The sequence below is a fragment of the Cydia splendana genome, chromosome 23, assembly GCF_910591565.1.
Source record: "Cydia splendana chromosome 23, ilCydSple1.2, whole genome shotgun sequence".
Classification (NCBI taxonomy): Eukaryota; Metazoa; Arthropoda; class Insecta; order Lepidoptera; family Tortricidae; genus Cydia; species Cydia splendana.
Window position 1 is genome coordinate 9,279,389 of NC_085982.1, and position 16,344 is coordinate 9,295,732.

At 39.4% G+C, this 16,344-nt stretch overlaps 1 protein-coding gene and 1 long non-coding RNA gene across 2 annotated transcripts in view; both read right to left on the bottom strand.

The window, feature by feature from the left end:
* Positions 1 to 3,776: 3,776 nt before the first annotated feature.
* Positions 3,777 to 16,344, bottom strand: part of LOC134801895 (damage-control phosphatase ARMT1-like) — a 35,763-nt gene continuing 23,195 nt past the window's right edge. Inside the window, exons 8-16 of the mRNA XM_063774547.1 lie at positions 15,455 to 15,529; positions 14,007 to 14,181; positions 13,352 to 13,437; positions 12,534 to 12,595; positions 12,218 to 12,288; positions 7,143 to 7,252; positions 6,710 to 6,887; positions 5,684 to 5,810; positions 3,777 to 3,926 (exon numbers count right to left, since the gene is read on the bottom strand). Of these exons, the coding sequence (XP_063630617.1) occupies positions 3,812 to 3,926; positions 5,684 to 5,810; positions 6,710 to 6,887; positions 7,143 to 7,252; positions 12,218 to 12,288; positions 12,534 to 12,595; positions 13,352 to 13,437; positions 14,007 to 14,181; positions 15,455 to 15,529 (999 nt within the window). The 3' untranslated portion in view covers positions 3,777 to 3,811. The remainder of the gene's footprint in view (positions 3,927 to 5,683; positions 5,811 to 6,709; positions 6,888 to 7,142; positions 7,253 to 12,217; positions 12,289 to 12,533; positions 12,596 to 13,351; positions 13,438 to 14,006; positions 14,182 to 15,454; positions 15,530 to 16,344) is intronic.
* LOC134801922 (uncharacterized) lies at positions 7,978 to 8,342 on the bottom strand. The gene is made up of 2 exons (XR_010145753.1): positions 8,228 to 8,342; positions 7,978 to 8,079 (listed from the first exon to the last, which is right to left on the bottom strand). It is a non-coding gene; the product is annotated as an uncharacterized LOC134801922 (long non-coding RNA).

Genomic DNA, 16,344 nt, shown 5'->3' on the forward strand with positions numbered 1-16,344 from the left:
AGGGGGGGGGGGGGGGTCGCCGTCAACCCGTGAGGAGGGGGGGTCGCCGTCAACCCGTGAGGGGGGGTCGCCGTCAACCCGTGAGGAGGGGGGGTCGCCGTCAACCCGTGAGGAGGGGGGTCGCCGTCAACCCGTGAGGAGGGGGGGTCGCCGTCAACCCGTGAGGAGGGGGGGTCGCCGTCAACCCGTGAGGAGGGGGGGTCGCCGTCAACCCGTGAGGAGGGGGGGTCGCCGTCAACCCGTGAGGGGGGGGGGGGGGGTTAGTTGTCAACCCGGGAGGGGGGGGGGGGTCCGCCGACAACCCGTGAGGGGGGGGGGTAGTTGTCAACCCGTGAGGGGGGGGGGAGTCGCCGTCAACCCGTGAGGGGGGGGGAGTCGCCGTCAACCCGTGAGGGGAGGGGGGTCGCCGACAACCCGTGAGGGGGGGGGAGTTGTCAACCCGTGAGGGGGGGGGGGGGAGTTGTCAACCCGTGAGGGGTGGGGGGTCGCCGTCAACCCGTGGGGGGGGGGGGGTCGCCGTCAACCCGCGAGGGGGGGGGGGGTCGCCGTCAACCCGTGAGGGGGGGGGGCACACGCACACACACACACACACACGCGCGCTGCTCAACCGTACCGGGCACAAACGTAACTTCGAATCTAATTGTGACGAAAGGCTGAGAAATAAAACAAGAAAAGAATTTTGACCTTTGTAAGAAGTGATAATTCCACGAAAGGAAATTAAGGATTTCTTTTAGTATTTTATAGTTTTTGTTTAACTGTTCTATTCTGTAAGTTGATTCACGAAAGCTGGCGGGAATTTTACAATACCAATTTCGCGCCAACTTTTATGACTTAACTTATATATGTAAATAATACCATACCTGCTATGTGCCAAAAGCATCATGTAAAGTAATTAGTAAATCATTATTTATTTAAATAGTATAGTCTGTATACGCACAAAGTATTGAAACATATTTCAGATAGAAAGCTTTTGCATGAATTAAAAAAAACGTAACGGGACTAAGTTGTCTAGAAATACTATTTTTAGGCGCAATCGCGAACGCACATGTAATTAGTAGATCCAGTGTAAATGAAAAGGTGCATAATAGAAATTAACCGCTAGTTGCGCACTGCGTATATTTGCTGTTACAGATACAGTACATATGGGGCTACTTTACCGCACTAGTGCAATAATTAGCACATTACGCAACTAATAATGTCAAAATTTTCAAGGGCCATATGTACTGTACAACGTACGATAAATACATGTGCGAATAGGTAATTCCCAACTCGTGTGGATTTAAAACACTCCCTTCGGTCGTGTTTTAATTTAGCGTCACTCGTTTTGAATTTCCTATTTTTCGCACTTTTATCGTAATGTACTATTCCATCGTTTTTTCACGGAAACGTACGAACGTGTCTCGCTATTTCAGTCAGTCTCGGTACAAAAAGTACTGAGGTTGACTGAAGTAGCATGACAAATACGAACGTTTCCGAGAAAATTCGATGGAAAACAATTATTCACTACATCTGTACAGCTGATATGCTTGCTGGGGCACCACATTGTGTCAACATTGTTTTAATCAAAACCATTTTATCGAATCCAACTGTTTTGTACATTGCTAGTTTTATTTGTATATAAATGTACGATATATTTGTAAATAAAATGGATACATTGCAAATTAAAATCTTTTATTTACATGGCTGGAGGAGGCACTATGTCGGGAGCTGTGGAAGATAAGGGGAGAGGCCTTTGCCTATAATCTGTATCTTTCGGTATTTTTTTTTTTTTTTTTTTTTTTAATTTATTGAGAAAACCAAACAGTCGTATAAACATATCAAAAATACAATACAAGATGTACTGCAACAAAAGATACAATAAAAAAAAGACCTGGAGGTTCATAAATTATAAATTATGTTAACTGTGTAAGTACAATTATAACTACTGCATATTAATACCAGATAGAAAAAAAAAAAAACTGCTATCAGTACTTAGGTACTAAAACAACTTACGTTTAACTATGGTTTTTAGACTAGATATCGAATTTTGAAAGCAATCTATTTCGGAGAGATGTTTATTATAGTAACTAGGAACCCGTCTGAAAAAGGTATGCCTGGAATAGTTCTTGACAGAAAAACTAATATGAAACAGCGATCGAGGGCGTAAGGGGTGATGCGGACAACTGAAAGTAACTAATCTTAGGAGATTAGGACAATTAATAATATTTTTAAGAATTTTAAACAAAAACATAACGTCCAAGTATATCCTACGGTTAAAAAGGGAAGGTACACGAAAATGATTTGCGGCCAAGGTAGAATTTACAAAATAAGTGCCTGTGTTTAAATAAAAGTAAACAAACAATTTGTACATTTTCGGGTAGTTATAACATTTATTGGTTAACCAACCAAATACAAAACCGCCTAGATCAGTCACTCAACGACCTGACTTTAACCTACATTATTTGATCGTGTAATGTTTTCATCTACCCTCAACTAGCTTGACGAGCCATTTGAGGGTAGATTTTGTTTACTTTTATTTAAATACCTAAAGATACAGAGTATAACAGTGGCGCACGATAATAGGGTAGTAAAAAAACTTTACATAGGTACGGATCATAAATTAATAGGAATCTGAATGTTAGTGGTTCAATGGTCTTCAGATTTTTGTTTAAAAAATTAGGCATTCGGACGGCCGAAACGGCGTTGTATGGAGGTGAAAATAAAATGACTAATTTTAAATTAAAATATTTTATTTACAACATGGTATCTATAGAATTGTAAGAGCCAAAAAAGGATGAACTTGATCGATGTGAATTAAACTTCTATATATTGCACTGATTTGTATATAAAAAGACTGACTAAGTATGAAGCGATATCTGAAACAAAAAAATAAATATCGTCAACCGGGGTGAATAGGGATACAATCTCGAATGAGATTTACCCGGGGCTCGGAACTGGTTTTTACTATAAAACCCGACTAAGTCCAATATTTTAAATTATTTTATGCTCTTTACGTAGGACTAAATCATGTATTTACTTAACAACTTCGTAGTATTAGATTGTCCCATTAAAAATTAAATAATAAACCGAAGAACGTAATAATACCGGTATTCTTTGTATGAAGAAAAAACCGGTTCCGAGCCTTGGATTTACCTGACCATTTTTGAACCTTTTGCACGCAAAAAACCACCTACGGTCGTCGTTACTAGTCGTGCGCACAGCAGTTGTAGTGCATAATTATTTTCCATTGTATTTTCATGGAAACGTACGAACGTGTCTTGCTATTTCACTCAGTCTCGGCACAAAAAGTACTGAGGTTGACTGAAGTAGCATGACAAATACGAACTATAATGAGCTTCCGAGAAGTATGATGGAAAACAAATATGCACTACATCTCTATAGGTGTTATGCCGGACGCTGTCAATCAAGTACGTTTACATTAGCTCCGTTCCACCCGGGAGTTTGGCGTTTAACCTTTTCGACGCCGTGTCAAACACAAAAGCTGTCACTCAGACGCCACGTCACCGAAGTGTCAAAACTGAAATTGAACTTTATGCATATGCCCGTAGGTCTATGTTGCTCTGTGGTCTGTGACCGATTAATCCGTCTTTGGCGTTGGACCTGCGGTGCGGATATATCGGTCATTGGCGTCCAAAACGTTAAGTGATGTTTGTGTTTATGACATAAAGCGTTAAAAAGGTAAAACCTACTCACACAAATTGTGTCATACAAATTCTATTATTTTCAACCGAATGATACAATGTGTGGACAGATTTTGCAAAGGGACATTTTGAAGAGACAAAACATCTGGATATAACTCGCTCACCCGAAATCACCAGAAGCGGTCCTCATCAGGGCAGGTGAGGCCGAGACACTCGGCGCAGTAGAACTTGCACGGCCGGTCCGCCACCTTGAGGGGCTCGGCCTTCGGGCAGTACTGAACCACCCTGTAACACCACATTATTTTTACAGCTTTCTACACCTTCTTCCTCGCGTTATCCCGGCATTTTGCCACGGCTCATGGGAGCCTGGGGTCCGCTTGACAACTAATCCCAAGAATTGACATAGGTCAATTCTTGGGATTAGTTGTCAAGTCTAGTGCCTATTTTTATGATAGCGACTGTACGACTGACGATTAGTCCGGTTTCCTTACGATGTTTTCCTTCACCCAAAAGCAACTGGTAAATATCAAATGATATTTCGTACATAAGTTCCGAAAAACTCATTGGTACGAGCCGGGGTTCGAACCCGTGACCTCCAGATTGAAAGTCGCACGCTCTTACCGCTATAGTATAAACAACATTATTTGCGGTATTTGACGTCTGTCACTCACAACAGCAATACTAAGTAAAATGTCTTGCGCATCGAAATCACAAAGGAAAACAACTGCACTGCGAACGTTTACGTTCTACGTCTTTTTTTTTAATTTTAGGGTTGGCCGGACACCACCGTTATGAATCGGTAGTCGTCTAAGTAAATCGATATGAATTTTTCATTTTTCTTTTAATAAAAATAAGGAAAAGGTGGATAATTAACTGTAAATATGGATATATTTATCGTCACCTAACAGACAACAAATTTGACACAGAAATAACATAACTAAACTTTAAAATAGATCCCCAGTTAGTTTAGATTTTGACGATGGGTGCGACCTACTCGGTCGGTGTATTAAATGCATTTACCTTGCGGGAAAACCATAATTATGATTCTAGCTTTATTTAAATCTCAAATAAAAATTCATTATACGTCACAATTCGATAGTTTCGATACCTCAGTCTACGTGCCATCCAATCGTAATCGCTTGCTGTGACAATCGATTTGCGTTAGTTACATCTCTATATACGTCAGTCATAATGTGTCAAATACCGCAAATAATGTTGTTTATACTATAGGCCACCAGCGCTCCTCAAAATAAAATAAAATAAAAGAAATGCAACTCTGTTCCAATTAGGTAAATATGGTTTAAATTTCATCGACCTGAAGAGATACTATAGGTGTGACCTTGGGCCTTAGGAGGATATAGCTTTCTACACCATGTGTTTTTAATACAATCGCAAATTGAAACGAGGCCACAGAATACATAATAGTAGGTACTAGATACAGAACTACTACCACTACTAGGTAGGTAGGTAGGTAGGTAGGTAGGTACTAGGTATATACTAGGTACATAGGTAGTAGATACAGAAGGTTCACTCTAACAAAACGCGTCTATTACGACAGATATGACCGCAAGGTGGCGCAAGCGCGAGCAGGCGTCCGGTCCGTAACGGTGCGCGGCAACTACTTGAATTAAAAATACACGTCAAAATTGTTTACCTACCTTTTTAGGGTTCCGTACCAAAGAGGTACAAAAGGAACCCTTATTGTGCGACTCTGTCCGCTGTCCGTCCGTCTGTCACATCGCTAAATATCTCGAGAACTACTGAAGCTATCGATTTGAAATTTGGAATAGTTATGAACAACGCTAACCCAAACACATTGGAAGTGCAAAAAAAACGAGGTATACCGTAAAAGTATAAAACTTTGCCCTTTAACATAACTTTCTTCAGAAACTCTAACTCTACTACCTACTTAACTACTGTAACTACTTTTAAGTTATTTCGCTTTTTACTGAACTGTGACGCGGTGGGCAAAGTTATGTTAAAGGGCAAAGTTTTATACTTTTACGGTACCTATCCTTATTCTCTGGTAGATTGATTCTCACCCATAGTCGCCAGTCTGCATCCACTTAGGATCAATCTTGAAGATTTGCTCTGCCTTGCCTTTCTTCAAGCCGCAGATCAGATCGCACTTGACCGTGCGACACGCGATCAACGGTGCCGGTTGGAAGCCTAAAAAGTAATATAATTAAGCATTTAATTCGAAAAACCAGCTATTATCTAATTATTGCCATGATAGGGACGATAAATTGGCTTGGCCGGTCGAAGTATTTAGCAGATGGCGCCAGCATAGCTTGCCCTGTCAATTGTCAATTCCTTGAAATGAGTAAAATGTTTGTTTTTTTAACGGAATTTTGTGCCCTGGGTGCCAGCCTTTTAAGCCAAATCTCATAGAAAAAGGGGCAAGCTATGCTGGCGCCATCTATGCAAACCTTTGACAGTTGCCAACCCCATTGGTAACGAGTTTCAATTGCGCGTGGCGTTTCACCAAAACAAATAGTTTTCGTTGATATTTTGTTTTTATAAAGTAATAAATAATAAGGCGTTGGTTATTTATTGTGCCTTAATTAAAACATAAGCTCTCTAGCTTATCCTACGTAACCCAATACACAGAATACAATACACTTTGCAGGAACGTTAGTAAGATTTGTATTGTAGGATTAGGCACAGATAAGTCCGCACAAATATCTGCGCCAGACATACGTTAACAGATTGGTCCGCTCGCTATATATAAAATATCTGTCACTTTTTAACAGAGAGCGATTGAAAGTGACGGATACCGTTTTATCACGCTGTCACGTAGACAAGAACGGTCATCATATCCGTACAGATTTGATGGATACATCTGTACGTATATCGTCATACAGTGGGCAAGTATTTATGAGGGTGGATTAGGATACCTTGTAGAGCTTGTAGCAGCGGTGTAGTAGGCGGAACATTCTTCTCTCCGAGAAGCTTCCTATAGTTGAGGTCGCCTTTGAATAGAACAGCGACAGCGTATTGCAGTTTGCGGTACAACCAGTAGTCGTACTTCTTCATTAGGTAAGATACTGCCTCGTAAGATAAGATACCTTGTAGAGCTTGTAGCAGCGGTGTAGTAGGCGGAACATTCTTCTCTCCAAGCAGCTTCCTATAGTTCAGATCGCCTTTGAATAGAACAGCGACAGCGTATTGCAGTTTACGGTACAACCAGTAGTCGTACTTCTTCATGTCTTTGAATACGTGGGGGGATGTCCAGAAGTCTTCACACTGAAAAATATTGTTAATGTACGGCTTGTGGATATGAATTTTAATTGTTGATACTGCATATATCTATGTATAGTCTAATCTAGAGCCTCTAGATTTTTGCTCAGAGCTTTGATGTGTCACTGCGAATTATGAACTTCAAAAAACTGCAATGTAATCTTTTTAATATTACATTTCTGACAGCTATATAGAGCATAGGTATTATTTTGAATAAATTACTACTCTGTGATGATTCGAGTATTTCGGGAAATAACCCACCGACACAACGAACACGCCCTCGTTGTAATACTGCTGGAACTTCTGGCCGAGCTGTTGGAGCTCCGCTGAGGTCACGTTTGTGTCTGGTGGGGGTGCTTCGCCCTCCGCCACTGTAATACAACATGCGCAAATAATTCACTGGAGCATTCCATGTAATTGTCTACCGTTTATCCCGTACAAACGTGAACTTTCTGAAGATTTGCAGGTATAAGAGTTTCCTTTTCTATGACAAATGGTCAAAAATATGCACAGAAAAATAATCGCCTGCTTTAAATGCCGTAGAAAAACACAGGAAATAAAATGCGTTTGTACGGGACAGCCCGTGGAATGCTCCCACTACACCTTATAAAACAAGTCCCCCGCCGCGTCTGTCTGTTTGTGTGTTTGTATGTTCGCGATAAAGTCAAAAAACTTTTTAACAAAAAAAAGAAAAAAATAATTATTTTGTCTTCAATAACGCAAGTGAATACCTATGAACTATGTATATACATACTTCTGAAATCAATCACACAAATCTGCGTATTTATATATTTACAATCTGTTATTTTTGGAGTCGGTGCAGGTGCTTCACTAAGGTGCTCAAGTTTGTTTGAGGCTGGCACCGACTCCAAAAATAACAGATTGTAAATATATAAATACGCAGATTTGTGTGATTGATTTCAGAAGTATGTATATACATAGTTCATAGGTATTCACTTGCGTTATTGAAGACAAAATAATTATTTTTTTCTTTTCAGTGTGCTATTGTTTTTGTTGGTCGACTCGTTTCGTGTTAGTGCCGGTTTTTTTTATTTCCTTTTAGTTTTTTTCGGCGGTTATTTTTTTTGTTAAAAAGTTTTTATTTTATAATTTTCTGTGGCTATAATTTATACAATTTATTACATGCTTAATTTTTGATTACTTTTAAAATAGCTACCTACCTTGCTTTAGCTATTAACTGTTATATTAATAATCCTACTTTAACTATTATTTTGTTCTGTAATATAAATAAATTACCCCTATTTTCCCACCCTTAGGGTAGGATTTTTTTCCAAATTTTTATTATTATTACGACTACTCTGTAAAAGGTTTATGCGTGGTCATACGTTACAATCGGTGAGTGAAAAAATCAATCATCCCCTATTTTCCTACCCTTAAGGTTGGATTTTTTTCCAAATTTATATGGGACCAACTTCGGACTATAACCTTTCCAATAAAAAAATAATTATCAAAATCGAACATCTCTGTAAAACTTTATGCGTGGTCATACTTAAAAAAAAAATATACGCGTCGACTTGAGAACCTCCTCCGTTTTTTTTTTCGTCGGTTGAAAACTACTGAACGTATTTTCATGCGGTTTTCACCTACCAATAAAGTGATTCTTGAGGAAGGTGTTAACCCGTGCGAAGCCGAGGCGGGTCGCTAGTATCAAATAAAATAAAGTTTTTGGTAAAACTCGAAATTCATCCCAATTATTCAACAAGGTTCAAGTTAGAAACAGGTTTTTCTTCTATGATGGGCCTTACGAGGCCATAATAGAATGGAATAAAATTTATTCAGGACGTTTCATCATCTCTTATAATATGTATATTTGACTTATATAAAATAAAATTAATGATTTCTTATAATGTTAACTCGTAAATTATTTATAATATAATTTAATAATATGGCTGTATATTTTAGAAATAAGATTTGAATTATTCTTTGACATGCATGTATTAATATAATGTAATTTAATGTTAATTATTGTAGTATGTAAGTGCTTTGGTTTAGAACTGTAAACTTGCATATTTGGAAATAATAATAAATAAATCTCCCTCGCGTTGTCCCAGCATTCTGCCACGGCTCATGGGAGCCTGGCGTCCGCTTGGCAACTAATCCCAAGAATCCGAAGACACTAGTTTTTACGAAAGCGACTGCTATCTGACTAACAGCACATTATCACATCTGATTGATTATTCAGGACGATTAACCCATGGAGCGCCCCAGAATTACCGTAGTATGGAACTCCTATACTACCCAACTAGCAAATCTATGTGCTATAAAAGTTGAGAGCACGTTTTTATTTTCGCTTTTTGGTGCTATAAAAGGTGTAAAAACAGTCGAATAAAAGTCCTGTAAGCGTTTACTCAACGCGAAAAGGCGCACTTATACAGACTAAAAGTGTTATAAAAAATCGGGCAAGTGCGAGTCGGACTCGCGCACGAAGGGTTCCGTACCATATAAAAAAAACAAAAAAAAAAAGCAAAAAAAATAACGGTCACCCATCCAAGTACTGACCACTCCCGACGTTGCTTAACTTTGGTCAAAAATCACGTTTGTTGTATGGGAGCCCCATTTAAATCTTTATTTTATTCTGTTTTTAGTATTTGTTGTTATAGCGGCAACAGAAATACATCATCTGTGAAAATTTCAACTGTCTAGCTATCACGGTTCGTGAGATACAGCCTGGTGACAGACGGACGGACGGACGGACGGACGGACGGACAGCGAAGTCTTAGTAATAGGGTCCCGTTTTACCCTTTGGGTACGGAACCCTAAAAAAGAGTAAGCGCTGTATAAGAAGCAAATCGATGCTGCAAGAGTTGAGTAAAAGTGGATAAAAGCGCTTCTAGTATTTTAATAGCAACGATAGTGCTTTTATTCGACTATTTGTTCTATAAACATTAGCAATTTACTATTACTCAGTGAAAGTGTTCTATAAAAGCAGCCGCACTGCTTTTTCTCAGCAAAAATGTTTCGTAAAAGTAGCCGAATTGCTTTTACTCGGCATTTTAAATGTGTAAGAGTGCAGTAAATGCTTTTATTCAACTAATATGTGCTAAAAACGATCTCAGGTAAGCGATTATATTACAAGTATTTTATTATGTTTGAGGCCTAATCGTCTTCACGTGTCTAATAAAACAAAAAGGTACTTAAGTATTTTTTTACTGCTGTCATCCATGACATTTATTTTTACCGTGATTGTGTACATAAGTTTTTACTGTCTGTAAGTACACGTAATACAGTAAAACCTAGCGCGAAAAATACTTTATTGATAAAACCAAAGGCACTGGTTCATATATATTCATGGGCCGTCTATTTTCTTAAATTTCAATAAAAAAATATTAATTAAAATAAGTAAAAATTTGCTTACACGGTCTAGTTTCTCTTATATCTCATTAATTCGACTATAAGTCGAGTAACTGCGTTTACTGCTACACTTATAGCACATGATGTCGCCATGTTTATGGATTTATAGTCCGGTGGCCGACTGCATGAAACCCTACCTGATAAAAAAATAGAAAAATCCTACTCTGTAGGGGTAGCTGACTTTTAGCAGCTTCAACTGCTCTTGGACGGCCGTGGCTTAACTTGGCAAATTTTGCGCAAGTGGCAAAAAAGTGGTACAAATATTCATCAAAAAACAAAAGTGGTCAGCTACATCCTGTGTTGGCTGGTTCCTGTGTCCGACCGAATTTGTGGTACCAAGTGAGCTACAATTTACCTCATCGAAAAATAGAATGTCACTTGTATGGTAGGATAGCTGCCATTGACATTTTTTTTAATGCGGACGGACTGCAAAAGCTGCCAGGCTAAGGTGAGACCGACCAAGACATACGTCAACAAATTTAATGTAGGTATTACAATCAGTTTTTTTCATTCTATTTTTCGATGAGGTAAATTGTAGCTGTCACGTTGTACCACAAATTCGGTAGGACACAGGAACCTGCCAACACAGGATGTAGCTGACCACTTTTGTTTTGCTGTCCTCAATTCTATTATACGATGGGGTTTTTTTTTGATGAATTTTTGTGCCACTATTTTGCCATTTGCGCAAAATTTGCCAAATTAAGCCGCGGCCGACCAAGAGCAGTTGATGCTACTAAAAGTCAGCTACCCCTACAGAGTAGGATTTTTCTATTTTTTTATCAGGTAGGGTTTCATGCAGTTGGCCACCGGACTATATTGAAACGACAACATGGCTGACTTGTGCTGTTAATGTAGTTCAAAACTCTTTAAAAGTACTCTAAGCTGAATACATTTTGAATAAAACCTGTAAATACACTTCAGCTCCTATAACAGCGGTTTGAACCCCATTACCCGAATTATGATATAAGCGCGCTGTTACAGCAGCATTGTTGCCAAATGGTTATTGGATTGCTTTTAATAAGCTTTTATAGCAACAGAGAAGAGAATTGAGTAACAGTTGTATTAAAGCGCCTTATTCAGACAATATTCTATAGCTGTTATATGATTTTAATAGAACAATTATGCTGAATAAAAGTGATTTAGTAGCGCTAACTCAGCATTTATTAAAAGGTGGAATAAAAGTGCTAAAAGATAGTGCTATAAACGTTTATACGACATGATTATAGCACTAATTAGCGAAAATTGCTAAATAGTCGAGTTAACCGCTATTATACGATATATTGGTGTTTCAACAACCGTAACTCGGCTGTTATACGATTACAGGCTGAGCAAATCAATTCTTATACGACTACTTTGCTAGTTGGGTAGTTACCAGCACACGTGTCTGTTTAGGGCGCTCCACGGGTTAAACAAGTAAAACTTAACTAAAACATGTCACAAAACAGTACAACGTCACTGAAAAGGTTTCCACTCAGTTTTGATGTCAAGGTACCTTTTGGATGACGCCTTAGGGGCTGTCCATAAATTACGTCATCGTTTTTTGACCCCCCCCCCCCTAAAATCATCCAAAAATCATGCTTCGAATGACCCCGTTTCCTCCTACGTCAAGCTACCATCATCCGATGTCCAGACCCCCCCCCCCCCCTAATTTGAAATGACGTAATTTATGAATAGCCCCTTAGAGCATTTAATAAGTGGAGTCGCCTTTAAGAGCTTACCCCTCTGCCGAAAAACTTGCACAATTGTGCAAACTTTTGTATGGACTGACATGGCTATTTGTACGTTACGTACAAATGATGTAGAAATAGCAATACATTTGACGTCCCCTCCCCCGCAAAAATCGGCAGACTGTTTCGTACAGAAAATGACGGCCATGACGTATCCAGTTACTAAATGCTCTAAGGGTGACGCTGGTCTTTTATAACGGCAATAATCAGAACTAGGTATAGAATGTCAGTACTCACGCGGCTTCTTAGGCGCGGGCGGAGGCGCCGTCCTGCTGTATTGCGCGTTGCAACACATCTGGATCAGCTCTCTGAAACAAATTACACATATCACTTATGTATCTAGACTATTTGATGAGTTTCCTAAAATGTAAATATAACTCTAAAATGTAAACACCCGTAAAATTGTAACAGCACCACCTGTTAATTAAAAATAGTTGGTATATCATATTTTTTGTTTGATTATTAGTTAACTTTCATATACTTTGTGTACTAAAAATTGCTTGCAATGCACTTAATACAGTGCAATCTAACAACAAAACACACATGGACTTACGTAAAGTCTTTCGGTGTAACGTCTGAGACGAACCACGGTATTTTCTTCACGTAGAACCGTATCTGAAATACAAGTATTTAAATATTAATTAAGAAAACTAGAAAACAGTCGAGTTCACAAACATGTTTTGTTTACAACAACAAACAATACCTAATACGGTTGTGTAAATATATTTTTGGAACGTTGGCTAACAACGTAAAGTGTATTCATCCTTACTTGTCCTATCATGTAAACAAACACTTCTCGAAAACATTATCACACTTCTCGCTGGAATTACACAATAATCATCACTTAAAATGTTATTGTATACTTAAAGAAACTCACAAAGTATTGAAATCAACCAAATAACCACTGAAAAATATCATTTCTAATAAGATTCTCATCAATAATCGCAGTAACGAACGGAACACCTAAAAAAATGATTTTGCGATGTCTAGATTGTCTGTGAATCGTATTGTTGGAATGACACTTAGACGTCACGTTTGTTTACATGATAAGACACTTAAGGATAAGGACCAATACACTTTAAAGATGTTTATGAATTTGACCGTACAATCAGCATCAGAAGCTCAGTTTTAACCTTTTGAACGCCAAACGGCGCATCCATTTGCCGTGCCACTGACGCCACGGGGGTAAAATTTAGTTTAGTGAATAAATAATGCCAACCTAAAAGTGGGGTGTTTTTCAGTAGATTTTCATCAAAAAACGATCGACGTCAAATGGCGTCTTTGGCGTCGTTGTCACGATTTTGCGTTGACGTCAATTGCCGTCTGTGGCGTTCAAAAGGTTAAATAAAATTATTTTGTGATTGTTGTTACCTTATCTACAATCTTCTGTTCGACCAACCAGGTCGCTAAACACAAGTCTGCGAACAACTCGAAACCAGCATTGTCGCACACGATATCTGCAAATAACAGATAAAATCAAAAAGATAGATAGAAAGCCAATTTATTTTATTACCTTTATTTACCGACGTTTCGACACAAGTTTCACTGGTCGCGGTCGCGGCTAACTGATGTCCCAGCAAACCTATTATTTATAGCTGACAGTTGGACACTTTTGCATTTCTGCCAGAAGAGAGTGTGTCGTCCTTCTTCTACCGTCGATAGTTAAAGGGTTAATATGCTCATGATGTAGTTTCACAGGAAGCGCTGGTGGCCTAGCGGTAAGAGCGTGCGACTTTCAATCCGAAGGTCGCGGGTTCAAACCCCGGCTCGTACCAATGAGTTTTTCAGAACTTATGTACGAAATAACATTTGATATTTACTAGTCGCTTTTCGATGAAGGAAAACATCGTGAGGAAACCGGACTAATCGCAATAAGGCCTAGTTTCCCCTCCGGGTTGGAAGGTCAGATGGCAGTCGTCATACGTCAAATCATGGAATTAGTTGTCAAGCGGACCCCAGGCTCCAATGAGCCGTGGCAAAATGCCGGGATAACGGGAGGAAGAAGATGTAGTTTCACAGGTCTTACCAAACTGCACGGCGCTGGGCACCAACACCTTAGCGGGGCACGGCACGGGCGGCGGCGGCGGCTCCGCGCCCTCCTCGGGGGGCGGGGGAGGGGGAGGGGGAGGCGCCTTGCCCTTCCCCTTGCCCTTACTGTTCGCCTTGTCCGCGGCCGCTTTGGCTAGAGCCTCTTTTTGTGCCTACAAGAAACAGTCGAAAGTACAATTGTATAATGTAGTGTACATTGACGTATAGTATCTAAAAGGACGGGCACTAATAATGGTACTAGTTCAGCGGTGTTACTCGCGAATTCCAGCCAATCGTGCAGTCTAACGGAACTAGTTGCGACCAATAGCGCGCGTAATGCGAACTGGTCAACCAATCGCGCGCGTGATGCGAACTCATCAACCAATCGCGTTGTAGCGGTGTCACACCGCTGTACTGGCCCCTGTCATGCCTCATTATTATTGCCCGTAAAGCCAGTCCCTAGATATCTATGGCAATGGTAGTGTATAATTATTTTCCATCGTATTTTCTCGGAAACGTTCGTATTTGTCGTGCTCCTTCAGTCAACCTCAGTGTTTGTACCGAAACTGACTGAAATAGCGAGGCACGTTCGTACGTTTCCGTGAAAATACGATGAAAAATAATTATGCACTACATTGTATAAGTTTCGACGAGCGATACGTTTAGTTGCACTCTAAATCGAGCCGACACATGTCGATGGAGATCAGAACGCCTAGTGTAAATTTATTTTAGGTTCGGATAAATTTAACTATTCAAACTCTATAAGTTTAAATACAGCTAAACTTTAAGAATAACTTACATACGAACCGATCAACCTACTTTTACTTTACAAATATACCCTCCTAAGGGCCTTAGAATACTGGGCCAGCCATACAAATGAAAAATCCAAAATTTGAACCTATAGTGTACGAAATAGAGTAGATTTTGCGTTGTTTGGAAAATTGAACGAAACAAAGCAAAAGCGACTCTGTTCCAATTGAATAGGATTTAAATTTCATCGAACTGAAGAGGTGCTATAGGTAGGACCTTGGGCCTTAGGAGGAGCTACTTTTATATTATATCATTATAACGACTACAAAATTAGCCAACACCTTAATCTACTAATGACAACTTGTATACTACTTTCAACTACCAATAATAATAAAAAAATACTTTGACTTGACAGTACATCAGTACAGTATTATTATATACATATTTCATTCTGGATAGCATATTGTCAAGTCAAGACGGGCCTTACAGAGGTATAACATAATTGTTTTCCATCGTATTTTCTCGGAATCGTTCGTATTTGTCATGCTACTTCAGTCAACCTCAGTACTTTTTGTACCGACACTGACTGAAATAGCAAGACACGTTCGTACATTTCCGTGAAAATACGATTGAAAATAATGATGCACTAACATCTATATTTTTATACCAACTAAAAAAACATTAATAATAATTAACCTCGTCCATGCATATTCGTGTATTGCCAATCTTGGCCAACCTGTGACAGCTGCACTTGGCTTTGAATACGGTGTTCTGAAATATTAACCTAGTGTTTTCAAGCAGGGACTATAGGCAGGCGTGGCTCACTCCGCGATTTCGTCGCTTTGCTACAGGTAGCTAAAAGTACATCAGTTCCACACCAATCTTGGGGAAAGCCATAAGCCGCGCGTGGCGCTGTCGCCACCTAGCGGCCACATCTGTGCTGATCGTAACAGACGCGTTTTGTTAGAGAGTGAGTCTTCTGTACCTAGTACTATTATTTATTCTGTGCTATAGGGACCGTGCGCGTTGGAGGGCTGCCATCTTGTGGCCTGAATCAGAAACATATGTGCACATGTACATTGCCAAAGCAAGTGCTACCATCTACCGTTCTCGTCGGTACGTTTCCTTGTGCATAGTAGGTTCTGCCATTTTGTGGGCTACATCGGAAGCATAAACGACACATTTACGCCTCGCGCCAAAAATGACGGCTCCTATGCTGCCCCCTATAGTTCATGCACGGGGCCTATTCTGCCCTCCTATAACCAATAAGCGCTATCTCAAAAACAAATGATTTTTTTTTTTTTTTTTTTTTTATTAATTTATTTAGAACACAAACAGTCACATAATGCAAATGGATTTTTAGTACAATGTAGTGTACTTAACATACTTAAGAAACAGACCTGGAGGTTCATTAATGAGTAGGTAATACATAATGTTAACATACATAATAACCGCAGAAAGAAAAAGAAATTTGAAATTATGAGCCATACCTACTATTACTACATACTACTATAAATTATATTTACCAGTCTTCCAAACAAAATCAGTATTGTGTGAAATTATATAGAGGGTAGGTAAGTTGAAGA